The following is a 12,963-nucleotide window of genomic DNA, read 5'->3' as shown; positions in this document are numbered from 1 at the left end:
GTGGTTGCTACAAGTTGGGATTTACTTGATGGCAGTGAGTGATTAGCTAGGACAAGTATTATCCCTATTTTAAAGATTAGAAAACCAAAGCTCATTCAAGTAATCTGTCGTTAGTGAAATTAGAGCTATATCCCAGATGGCGCAGGACCAAGTCTAAGGTGAATAAGAATTAAACATGGCCTTTTCCTTTCTGTAACGTACATGGATCCCCTACTGTATGTAAGTTGCTGTGTTAGTGGCTGTAGATTAAAAAATAGTGTTGATGAGGTTCTTCCATTTTGGAGGCTGCTGGAAGTTGAATTTGTTTAAGGAAATAATTGTTTTTTTAGTATAGAGGAGGTGGTAAATTTGAAAGATCTTCTGTTGTACAACTGCAGCCAGAAGATACGTGTATGTTTACTTTTGTGAGTGCCTGTTTTATTTGCTGGTTTATTCATTCCTATGCATTTGGATGAAAAACAAATACAGTTCTATTTTGGCTCCCTGAAATAGTTTTTATATCTTCTAGAATTTCCTCACTTATTGTCTTTAATATTCCAAAGTTTTATTATGACTCATTTTGGCCATACGATAATAGAAGTAGTTGCAGGCCTGTTTGAAGGGGTTTATTAAATAATTTTGGGAAATGTACTTTTGAAGCTGTATTAATTTTTTTCTTTGATGTTGAGATTTGTTTCATGGGTATAAGTTCTGCAAGTTCTTGTATGCTTTTGGATGGGGGAGGGAAAAAAGTTAAGAGTTAAAAGAGTATAGTTTATTTTTTTCTCTTTGGCTTAAACCTGTAGTTTTACCATAAACTGCTGAAAATTTTCTGTTCTTGTTTGATAAAAAAAAGTGCACTTCCATTCATTGTTTCCATGCAATTTCCTAAACTTGTTACAGTAAGAAAAAGGTTGAAATCTAGAATAACTTATGAACTATCTATCTCTGGGAGGGAAAGAAACTATTTCATTTCAGAAAAGAGCTTTAGAAAAAAACCGAAACAAAACTTGTTACATCCAGGAAGCTGTACTAGTGCTCAATACATGCCTTTTCTTACATAATCATCATTTCCAAAGAGTGTACTCTGACTGTCCTAACTAAAGTGGGAAGGCAGGAAAGACCACATGTCAGGACTTGATTTTAGAAAGTTGCAAATGATATAATTGTAACGTAGAGGAGCTTCTGAGTGGTCCTATTGGCTGTTCATGTGTGGGTGGAGCAAACTCTTAAACATTAGACACTGAAAGATTGGTGGTTCAAGCCCACACATAAGCAGCTAGGAAGAAAGACCTGGCTATCTCCTTCCAAAAAATCAGCCACTGAAAACCCTATGGAGCACATGAATGATTGAATTACAGTGAGTCAGAATTGACATGACTATAACTGGTTTGGGTTTGGTTGAGTGTTTTCTTTGTGAATTGGTGCTTTCCAGCCTATAGCCTGCTCTGGGCTATATGTTATGTGGTGGATTATTTGTAATTAATCTGGGATGTGGACATTAAACCTCTCTTCATCCTGGGGTGCCATGAGAACGGTATCAGGCCTAGTTGTATATTTGCATTTTCCTCTTCTGAAAAGATAGAATTTCTAAAATACTTGGAAGTCACAGAAGCGATAGGAGGGTATGGCTTTTAGCATTAGCATAGCTTTGGTATGAACTAAATTTCTACCAGTTGACCCTTAGTGCTCAAGCTTCACTGTCTTAATAGCTTGCTGTGCTAATTAAGTTAGGTGAATATCGTCACTAATATTGATGGTGTCAGTTTTTCTTAGGGCTTCCAACCAGTTCAACCCTGTTCAATCATGAGCAATAAAATGACACCAGAAAGGACCCATATTTTTAAAACGTAGGTGATTGGAATGGAAAAAATTACAAGTTGAAGCCCCTGTAAGGAACAGTCATCCTCTTAGAAAACAAAGGCAGCATAGCAACTAAAACTCTTAACTAGTTGTGTCGAAACAGTGATGCCTGGCTCAAAGATGGCAGCCGACCATGCTGCTTTGAATGTGTATCACTCTCCACAGTCCTGGCAATAATGAGGCTCGTGAAAGGGCTCACCATGCCTCTTCTGAGTCTCCCATTCCAGGGCTCTGACCCGTGATTTTTTCCTGTGCTGGTTAGTGTGGATCACCTAAATTTAAAAAATTTGGTCTATTCAACTTTTATTTTGTTGGCCATGAAATTTGATCTGTTCAGGTTTCACTTTATTGGCCATCACTGAACCGATTCAAGCCAGTTTTATGGCAGGTACCTCCATTTGGAACGTAGCCATGAAGGAAGCCAAAAAGTTGTGATTTACAAAAAAGGTATTGTTAACTGTTGTCAAATTGGCTTCTAACTCATGGCAAACTCATGCACAATGGATTGAGATGCTGTCCAGTCTGCTCCATGCCATGACTAGTTGTGGATCATATTGTTGTGGTCCATAGGGTTTTCTTGGTTGGTTTTCTGAATTGGATCATCAGGCCTTTCTTCCTAGTCTGTCTTAGTCTGGAAGCTCCACTGAAACCTGTTCATTATTATAGCAACATATAAGCCTCCACTGACTGACAGGTGATGGCTGCACATGAGGTACATTGGCTTGGAATAGAACCCCAGTTTCCTGCATGGAGAGTAGGAATTCTACCACTGATCACCAATGACTCATATAAAGAAGACAACTGTCAAAAAAAAGTCTCTGCATGTTACTTTGTAAGTGGGATAGGAAGCTACTCAATGGCCCTCATCTAGAACTTGTTGACTTAGAGCTGAGTGTAATAGGTGACATGTGGCAGGACAGGCAAGCTGATTGACTCAGAGGAACAAGCATGCAGCCAGAGTTGAGAAAAACAACAGAAGTATAGAAAGTATAGGCAGGACTATAAAGTCATGGACATATGGGACTATTTTGTGTAGAGATAAAAACTAAAATACCACACCAGGCTTTGTTGTTGTTGTTGTTAAGTGCTGTCGAGTTGGTCCAACAGCATTGCCCATCCTGCAACATCTTTACAGTCGTTGCTATGTTTGAGCCCCCTGTTACAGGCACTGCGTCAGTCTGTCTCATTGAGAATCTTCCTCAGTTTTGCTGACTCTCTACTTGACTAAGCACAATGTCCTTGTCTAGGGACTGGTCCTTCTGGATCATATGTCCCAAGTATGTGAGATGAAGTCTTGCCATCCTCACTTCTAAAGAGGATTCTGGCTATCCTTCTTCCAAGACAGATTTGATTGTTCTTCTGGCAGTCTATGGTATATTTAACATTCTTCACCATATTTCAAGTGCATCTTTCTCCTATAGTCTTCCTTATTCACTGTACCACTTATGCATGCATATGAGGCTATTGAAAACACCATGGCTTAGGTCTGGTGCATCTTAGTCCTCAAAGTTACATCTTTGCTTTTTAACACTTTTAAGGAGTCTTTTGCAGCAGATTTGCCCAACGCAATATGTCGTTTGATTTCTTGACTCCTGCTTCCATGGGCATTGATTGTGGATACAAGTAAAATGAAATCCTGGATAGCTACAGTCTTTCTTCCATTTATCATGATGTTGCTTATTAGTTCCATTGTAAGGATTTTTGTTTCCTTTATGTTGAGGTGTAATCCATACTGAAGTCTTTGATCTTTATCAATAAGTGCTTCAAGTCCTCTTTGCTTTCAGTAAGCAAGGTTGTGACATCTGTGTATTGCGGGTTGTTAATGAGTCTTCCTCCAATCTTGATGCCACGTTCTTCTTATGTACTTTATCTTCTTGGTATATTTGCTGAACATACAGATTGAATAAATGTGGTAAAAAGATGCAACTTTGACACACACTGTTCCTGATTTTAAACCAGGCAGAATCCCCTTGCTCTGTTTAAATGACTGCCTCTTGGTCTATGGCCAGGTTTGGCATGAGCACATTTAAAGTATTCTGGAATTCCCATTCTTTGCAGTGTTTTCCATAATTTGTTATGATCCACAGGGCTGAAAGTCTTTGCATAGTCAATAAAACACAGGTAAACACCTTTCTGGTATTCTCTGCTTTCAGCTAAGATACATCTGTTCTCAGCAATGATATGCTCATTTCACGTCCTTGTCTGTATCTGGGTTGAATTTCTGGCAGTTACCTGTCAATGTACTGCTGCAACCATTTTTGAATAAATCTTCAGGATGATTTTACTTGTGTGTGATATTAACGATTTGTTTATTAATTTCTGCAGTCTGTTGGATCGTCTTTCTTTGGAATAGGCACAGATATGGATCTTTTCTAGTCAAATGGCTAGGTAGCTAGCTTCCAAATTTTTTGGTGATTGCCTCCAGCACTGCATCTGTTGGTTGAAATTTTTCAATTTGTATTCCATCAGTTCCTGGAGTCTTATTTTTGGCCAATGCCTTCAGTGCAGCTTAGATTTCTTCCTTCTTTTCCATCGGTTCTTGATCCCATGCTATCTCCTGATATTGTTGAGCATCAACTAATTCTTTTTGGTACAGTGACTCTGTGAATTCCTTTCATCCTCTCTGGATGCTTCCAGTGTTATTCAATATTTTGCCCATAGAATTGTTCAAGATCGCAACTCGAGGCTTGAAGTTTTTTCTTCAGTTCTTTCAGCCTGAGAAATGATGATGAATGTGTGCTTCCCTTTTGGTTTTCTAACTCTGGGTCTTTGCACATTTCATTATAATACTTTACTTTGTCTTCCGGAGTAGCCCTTTGACATCTTCTGTTCAGCTCTTTCACTACAACATTTATTCCGTTCACTTTAGCTACTCTACATTCATTTGCATGTTTCAGAGTCTCTTCTGACATCTATTTTGGTCTTTTCTTTCTTCCCTGTCTTTTTAATGACCTTTTGCTTTCTTCATGTTTGATGTCCTTGATGTCATTCCACAACTCACCTGGTCTTCGATCATTAGTGTTCATTGCATTAAATCTTTTCTTGAGATGGTCTTTATAATTCAGGTAGGATACACTCAAGGTTGTACTTTGTCTCTTGTTTTATTTTAATAATAATTTAATAATTACTTATTTTAATTTTCTTCAGCTTCAACTTAAACTTTCATACGAGTAATTGATGTTTAGTCCCATAGTCAGTTCCTGGCCTTTTTCTGACTGATAATTTTGAGCTTCTTCGTCGTTGCTGTCCACAGATAATAGTCGATTTGATTCCTATGTATTCCATCTGAGGAGGTCCATATGTATAGTCACAGTTTATGTTGTTGAAAAAAGGTATTTGCAATGAATAAGTCATAGGTCTTGCAAAAGTCTATAATGTGATCTCCAGCATAATTTCTTTCACCAAGGCCATGTTTTCTAGCTACCAATCCTTCTTTGTTTCCAACTTTTGTATTCCAATCACCAGTGATTATCAATGCATCTTGCTTGCATATTTGATCGATCTCAGACCACAGAAATTGGTAAAAATCTTCAATTTCTCCATGTTTGGCATTAGTGGTTGGTGTGTACATTTAAATAATAATCTTATTAACTGGTCTTCCTGGTAGGTATATGGATATTATCATATCACTGACTGTTGCATTTCATGATAGAAATGCTCATTTAGATGATGAGTGCAGTGCCATTCCTTTTCAAGCTGTCGTTCACAGCACTGTAGACTCTGTTTGTCTGATTCAGAATAGCCAGTATCAGTCCATTTCAGCTCAGTAATGCCTAGGATGTTGGTCTGTATATATTCCATTTCATTTCTGATGACATTCAGTTTTCTTAGATTCATTCGCCCTACATCCCATGTTCTGATGATTAAGGATTCTTACAGGTGTTTCTGCTCATTTTGAGTCATGAAGGTCCCGAAACCTTTATTCCCTCCACATCATTAAAGTCGACTCTACTTGGAGGAGACAACTCTTCCCCAGTCATATTTTGAGTGCCTTCCAAACTGAAGGCTCATCTTCCAGCACTATTTCAGACAGTGTTCCACTCCTGTTCATAAAGTTTCCACTGGCCAGTTTTTTCAGAAGTAGATCACCAGGTCCTCCATCCTAGCCTGTTTTATTCTGGAAACTCTGGTGAAACCTGTCCACCGTGGGTGACCCTGCTGGTATTTGAAACACTGGTGATATTGTTTCCAGCATCACGACAACATGGAAGAATCACAGTATGACAAACTGACAGATGATTGGTGATTAGTAAGCTTTAATAAACTATAAGTAGTGTTCTTAATGATGACCCTACATCCTCATGAAAAAAAAAAATATATATATATATAGTAACTGGTCTCCAAGATGTTCAAAATATTTAAGATGGCCAGGAAGAAGTTATGTATGCAGTATCGTTTGGTAGATTTCTCTTAAAAATTACTAAAGTTACTTTCTTGATGGAGTAAAACCTTAGTTACTGGAAAATTGTTGTTGTCGTTGTTGTTATGTGCCATGGAGTCAGACCCGACTCATAGCAACCCCTCTTGGGTTTCTGAAGCAGTATCACTGCGGAAGTGGATTGCCCAGCCTTCTTTTCCAGGAGTGCTTGGTGGGTTTGAACCACTAGCCTTCTGGGTAGCAGTCAAATGCCTTAGGCACTACTCTACCAGAGCTCCCACTGGAAAATTTACTTATGTGGAATATCTCATTCCTAGTCATTACTGAGGGAGCTCTGGTAGCTTACTTAGTGCCTAAGGCACTTGACTGCTAACCAGAAGGCTGGTGGTTCACCTACAAGCCCCTCCTCGGAAGGAAGATGGGGCAATCTACTTCCACAGTGATACTGCCTGGAAAACCCAAGGAGGGGTCGCTGTGAGTCAGGTCCGACTAGACAGCACATAACAACAACAACAATCATTACTGAATCAATTAAACCCAATTGTGTGGTGGTAAGATGATTCTTTGGGCCAGATAAACTAAGATGGGAAGAAAGAAGTAAGATAGGAAATCTGAAAGAAGTTATTAACTATTGCTTTAAATTAGTGTACCTTTGGTACATATTTTCTGGTCGAATCTCAAAACAAAGCCCTTTTTGTTTTAAGAATTGGCATGCAAATGATTTTATTTTCAAGGTGACCATGTGAAAGTATTAAAGCTTTTATGTCTTCATGTGAGAAAAGGTGAATTCCCTCTGGCAGAGTGGTTTCCGAAGGTTCACTTGGGAGGAAAAGAGAGGAGTTAGTTGATCCAGAGTGGAAAAACACTGAGGAAAAGTTTTCCCTAAAGTAACACACACAGATTTCAGAAAAACAGAAATTGCTTTGACTGAATGTGACAAACTTAAAAAAATGTTCAGCTTTGAAACATCATATGACATATCTGTTTTGAAAGGTTGCTTTGTCAGATACAGATGTGTTTTACAGTACTCTACTGTGTGTGAAGTTTTGTCGTGAGCATGCTCAGTAGATGTTTTTTGGGACAGGTTTCTCATTTATCTTGGTTTTCTACTTTTTTTGTTTTTTTTTTTTAAGGAGTTTATAAAACAACAATATGGTAATTTTATATTTAAGTTTAGATTAAAACAATTTGATTGAATCACACCTTTTAGCCTTTTATTAAAATGATAACACTGTTTACATTTTATTCTTTCAGAAGTTGCTTGTTGACCCAGCGCTGCAGAGTCCAAATCCTTTGATTTATTTCATTGCATGTTTTCATGTTTTTAAACATTGAGATTACAAAATCCCCCAAATGTCTTTAGTGAACTAATGCCAATTTGTTCCTTGCCTTTATACATACATTAATGCAAATCACTACCACTGATTCTTCTTTGTTTCCAACTTTTGCATTCCAGTCACCAGTGATAGTTAACACATTCTGATTGCATGTTTGGTCAATTTCAGACTGTAGAAGCTGATAAAATTCTTCAATTTCCTCATCTGTGGCTTTGGTGGTTGGGGCATAAATTTGAATAACAGTCATATTAACAGGTCTTCCTTGTAGGCGTATGGATATTATCCTATCACTGACAGCATTGTATTTCAGTACAGATCTTGAAAAATCCTTTGTGATGATGAATGCCACGCCATTCCTTTTCAAACTGTCATTCCCAGCATAGTAGATCATATGGTTGTCTGATTCAAAATGGCCAAAACTAGTCCATTTCAGCTCACTAATGCCGAGGATATCAATCTTTATGCGTTCCATTTCCTTTTTGACAACTTCCAATTTTCCTAGACTCATACTTTGTACATTCCATGTTCCGATGATTAATGGATGTCTGCGGCTGTTTCTCTTCAGTTTGAGTGGTGCCACATCAGCAAATGAAGGTCTTGAAAGCTTTCTCTTTTCCATGTGAGTAAGGCTGGGTTTACTCAGATGTTGCAGCTCTTTCCCAGTCCTGTTTTGAGAGCCTTTTAGCCTAAACGGACTATTCCTAAAGGTGCGCGGTAATGTACCAAACAGTGTTTCTTTGCTATTCATAAGGTTTTCCCTGGCCAATTCTTTGAGAAGTGGACGGCCTCTTCCTTCTTCCTAGTCTGTCTCAGTCTATAAGCTGGGCTGTTACCTGTGCACCAGGTGCATCTCTCTGGGTTTTAAACACCAGAGGCTCAGCCTCAAAACTCACGTCTACATGTCACCACAGTAGGACAAACCGACAGACAAGTTTGTCTTGCTGTTGGAGACCTCTCGTATCACCCCCACCTGGGTCCCTGTGGCTGACTGTACCTCTTTCTGGCTTCCTGGCTTTTAATCCCCTTTCTCCTGCTCTTCTTGCCTGCTACTTTGGGCATCCCTGAATTGTCTCTCCTCACCTGTAACCCTGGGGCTGACAGGACATTAGACGACGTGTAGCATTGGGAAAGTCAACTGTGAAAGAACTGTATCAAGTGCTGAGGAGCAAGGACATCTCCTTGAGGACTAAGGTGCGCTTGATACAAGCCATGATATTTCCAATCACCTCGTATGCATGTGAGAGCTGGACAATGAATAAGGAAGACCGAAGAAGAGTTGATGCTTTTGAGTTGTGGTGCTGGCAAAGAATACCATGGACTGCTAAAAGAACTAACAGATCTGTCCTGGAGGAAGTGCAGCCAGAATGCTCCTTGGAAGCAAGAATGGTCAGACTTCGTCTCACCTGTTTTGGTCATGTTGTCAGAAGGGACCATTCCCTGGAGAAGGATGTCATGCTTGGTAGGGTGGAGGGTTGACGAAAGAGGGGGAGGCCTTCAATGAGATGGATTGACACGGTGGCTGCGATGATGGGCTCAAGTATAGTAGGGATTGTGGGGCTGGCGCGGGATCAGGCAGTGTTTCGTTCTGCTGTGCATGGGGTCGCTATGAGTCGGAAACGATTCGACGGCACTTAACAACAACAACAACAAATGCAAATTATTGGTGTAAAAAAATGGTAGAAGATACTTGTGATTCTACAAAAGGAGTTTTTGTGCATACTGAAGAGAATTGCTTAGGATCCTGCATGAATACCTCACAGACAGCAGCCTCTCTTTTTCATAAGGCCACATAGGAATAGTTAAGTGCCAGTGCTTTCTTTAAAATGGCTCTTGAATCACTAGTACTTAGATTATTATAGAGCTCTTAAATTCAGACCCAGAAAGATTTTTTTTTTGTCCAAAAGGTTGATATATTTCATTTTTATGAGAACTATGAGCCACTCCTTGGAGGAAGGTTGGGCAATCTACTTCTGTAGTGATACTGCCTCGGAAACCCAAGGAGGGGTCGCTATGAGTTGGGTCTGACTCGATGGCACATAGCAACAACAACATGTAAGCATCTTATTTTCTCTTTTATCTTGGCAGCTAGGAAGCTCAGAGCTAGGTTTGTTGCTCAAATGCAGTAGTGTCCCTTGACTAGGGTTTTTAATAAAGGAGTTCTGGTGGTCCTGTGGTGAAGGCATTGGGCTGCTAACGAAAAGATAGGAAGTTCGAACCTACCAGACACTCCACGGGATGAAGTAATCTGCTTCCATAAGTATTTACAGCCTTGGAAACCTGATGGGCGTTGCTGTGAGTCAGAATTGACTCGAGGGCTGTGAGTGTGTAGGGTGTTTAATAAGATTTCCTTTTTGTCATAGCACTCTACTTCATTGGTCACTGAAATGGGTTTGGTGGACTTGGTTTTTGCTTAATTTTTATTAGAAGCCCCTCAATATTCTTTCTAGAAGTAGTTGAGTATATAAGTGATTGTTTTGTTGTTAGTTGCCATTGAATCAGTTCCAACACATGACAGCCCCATATGTGTGCTGAGTAGAACTGCTCCCTAGGATTTTCAAGGCCATGCATGACTTTCAGAAGGAGATCACTAGCTCTGTCTTCTGAGGCACCACTGGGTGAGTTCAAATCACCAACCTTTTGGTTAGCAGTCGAAATGATGAACCATTTACACCACTCAGGGATGCCCATGCTCATAATATAGAGTAAGATAAAATAATATCTAAGGCATGGCGTTAGGGTTGGATCAGGAATATTCTAGGAGTGAACCAAAAACCCAGTGCCAAAGAGTTGATTCCAAGTCATAGTGACCCTATATAATAGGGTAGGATTGCCCCATAGGGTTTCCAAGGCTGTAAATCTTTAGGGAAGCAGACTGCCACATCTTTCTCCTGCAGAGTGGCTGGTTGGTTCAAACTGCCGACCTTTCAATTAGCAGTGGAGCTGTTAACCACTGTGCTGCCAGCACTCCTCTTTCTAGGGGTAGAGCCCACTAAAACTGGGGATCTTAGTCAGACCTGTATTAGTACATTAATTTTTCATCACTAGGACCAGAAGCTATGGCAGAGCTTGTCTGAAAACTAGGAAACATTTGGAAGAGAAGGCTTTTTACCAGTTAGTTTGTAGCATTGTAGAGGTAGGTCTCTTAACCTTTCTGGGTGACAGTGAAAGTATTCTAGGTTCCTTTTGGGTCTAATACTCTGTGATTTCTAATGTAAAGGAGGCAGCCATGGTGGCACAAACGAGTAATTGCTCAACTACTCTGGTGGCGTAGTACCTAAGACATTTGACTGCTAAGTTCAAACCTACCAGCCACTCCTTGGAAGGAAGGTTGGGCAATCTACTTCCGTGGTGATACCGCCTGGGAAACCCAAGGAGGGGTCACTATGAGTCGAGATTAGTGATTCGAACGCACCCAGATGTGCCTCAGAAGGCCTGGTGGTCTGCTTCTGAAAGATCACAACCAGGAAAACCCAAGTGAGTGCAGTTCTGCTCTCACACGTGAGTGGAATTGACTCTACGGCAGCTGGTAACCATTAATGCAAAAAGAGATTAATAGAAGTTAAAGAGCATTTTTCCAGAACATATTCCATAGTTGGAGAGATGGTCATAATAATCATAGTTAATATAATAATAAAAATGAGTTAGTCCTAAAAACAATTCCATAGAGCTGATTGTACTATTATTGTCCCCTGTTGTACAGCTGAAGAAATGGAAACAATGAGAGTAGGTGCCCCCAGGTCACAAAGCTACAAAATGGCAGGACTGCAGTATAAGCCTAGGACACTAGTTCCATGGGCATAGAAAATTACTAACTTGGGTTTTGATTGTTTGACTAATGAATTCATCACTCAACAGGTATTTGTGAATGCCCACCACATGCCAGATATGGTGCCAAACATTGGGGTACAGGTTAAGCAAAAGAAACACGGTCCTTGCCTTCCAGGAGTTTCCAGCTAAGTAGAGGAGACACAAACCCATGGCCAAATAAATGAAACAATAGATTTATAATTAATGGCTGATACTTGCTGTGATGGAAAAGTATAATTGGTATAACAGGCTTAAAGGGTCTCTGAATTTAATCACATGCAAAAATGTGATTTTGGGCCTGGGGAACTTTGCTGAGTACAATTCTTTGGTCTCTCTTAAGGCCCAAAGTCTCCTAGTCTATGCTGAATAGGTCTGTTGATGGCGCTGCTTGATTTTCGTATAACCGCTATCCACTCTGGAAATACCAGTTTTGTAGATTCTCCAGAACATTTTAGCTTCTCTGAAAGGAGCAAGAGAACACAAGTGACCAGGTGTTTACAGATTTTTCCACAAACCATCAGCTCCTATTTTCCCTCCTAAGAGGATAGGAGCCCCTGAGCAGCGAGTTAGCTAGCTTCAAGAGGAAGGATATACATTGATGCTTGGTAATTTGGCTTTCAGCTAAACATTTCCTTCATTCCTTTAACAGGTAACTGTTGAGTGCCTTCATTATATGTAAAATCCTTAAAGTAAACTTATTTCAATTTATGTCCCAGTTTATTCACATGGCTGTAATTAGTAATATTTTTGCACAGACAAACCAAATTTGTAGATTTTCCTTTTTTAATCTTTTCTCTACTATCTTTAACCAGGACCAGTAGTACAGGCTATGATTTAGCTCCTCAGCCATTGTGGTTTCCCCCTTCCATCCTCTCCTGACCATTGCCCATTGACTCTCTCCTGAACCCTGTGTACCAGCCCTAACAGGAGGCTTGCTAGGCCCAGAGGAGGTTCAGTGCAGCGTGTGTTATACCTCTAAACATCTGCTTATGTTTTTTTCTCTCTTTCTCCCATCTTTTTTTCTTTCTTCAGGCACCATTTGCTAGCTGTCAAAAAGAGAAGGATATAGTTTAGTGACTATCTTAGGATAATTCCAGGTCTGGGAGAATGAGAAGTTGTGGTACCGTCACCTCTCAGAGTTAACCAAGAGCAGTTTTCTAAACTTGCAAGTCATACTACCTCCGTGTGAAGGCATGGAAGGTAATTTTACCACAGAATGTTGTGTTAGTAGGAGTTAGGTTATAATTTTAATTGAATATGTAGCTAAATTCAGTTTAATACTTTGAATCTAGATCAAGTAAACATCTTCCTTTTGATAAAGAATTTCCTTTTCTTTCAGTTATTTTGTTGTCTCTCAGACTCACAGGGCTAGGCAAAATATTCTTTTTTCTTCTGTCCTCCAAAACTTCAGATTTGTTCTTAGTCTCTGTGTCGAACCATTCAAGCCATGACATCATACAAATTCTAATCTCCCCGTAATGAATACCGTAACCAGTGTCCACTTCGTTTCAGCTTCCTTTAGTTCTTTTCAGAAGAACAGGAACAGGCACCCCATCTTACAGATTTAATATAAACAGAAGAAAGTTGGCCAAGTTGATG

The 12,963-nt window shown here is 39.8% G+C and overlaps 1 protein-coding gene across 1 annotated transcript in view; it reads left to right on the top strand.

Annotated features, from left to right (window-relative positions):
• The first annotated feature begins 6,046 nt into the window (after nucleotides 1–6,046).
• TGFBR3 (transforming growth factor beta receptor 3) overlaps nucleotides 6,047–12,963 on the top strand; it is a 190,835-nt gene continuing 183,918 nt past the window's right edge. Inside the window, exon 1 of the mRNA XM_042780300.1 lies at nucleotides 6,047–6,084. Coding sequence (XP_042636234.1) covers nucleotides 6,047–6,084 — 38 coding nt within the window. The remainder of the gene's footprint in view (nucleotides 6,085–12,963) is intronic.

The sequence above is a fragment of the Orycteropus afer genome, unplaced genomic scaffold (genome assembly GCF_000298275.1).
Source record: "Orycteropus afer afer isolate SDZICR_OR568_19922 unplaced genomic scaffold, OryAfe1.0 scaffold00033, whole genome shotgun sequence".
NCBI lineage: Eukaryota > Metazoa > Chordata > Mammalia > Tubulidentata > Orycteropodidae > Orycteropus > Orycteropus afer.
This window is presented reverse-complemented; position numbering and strand designations above follow the sequence as displayed.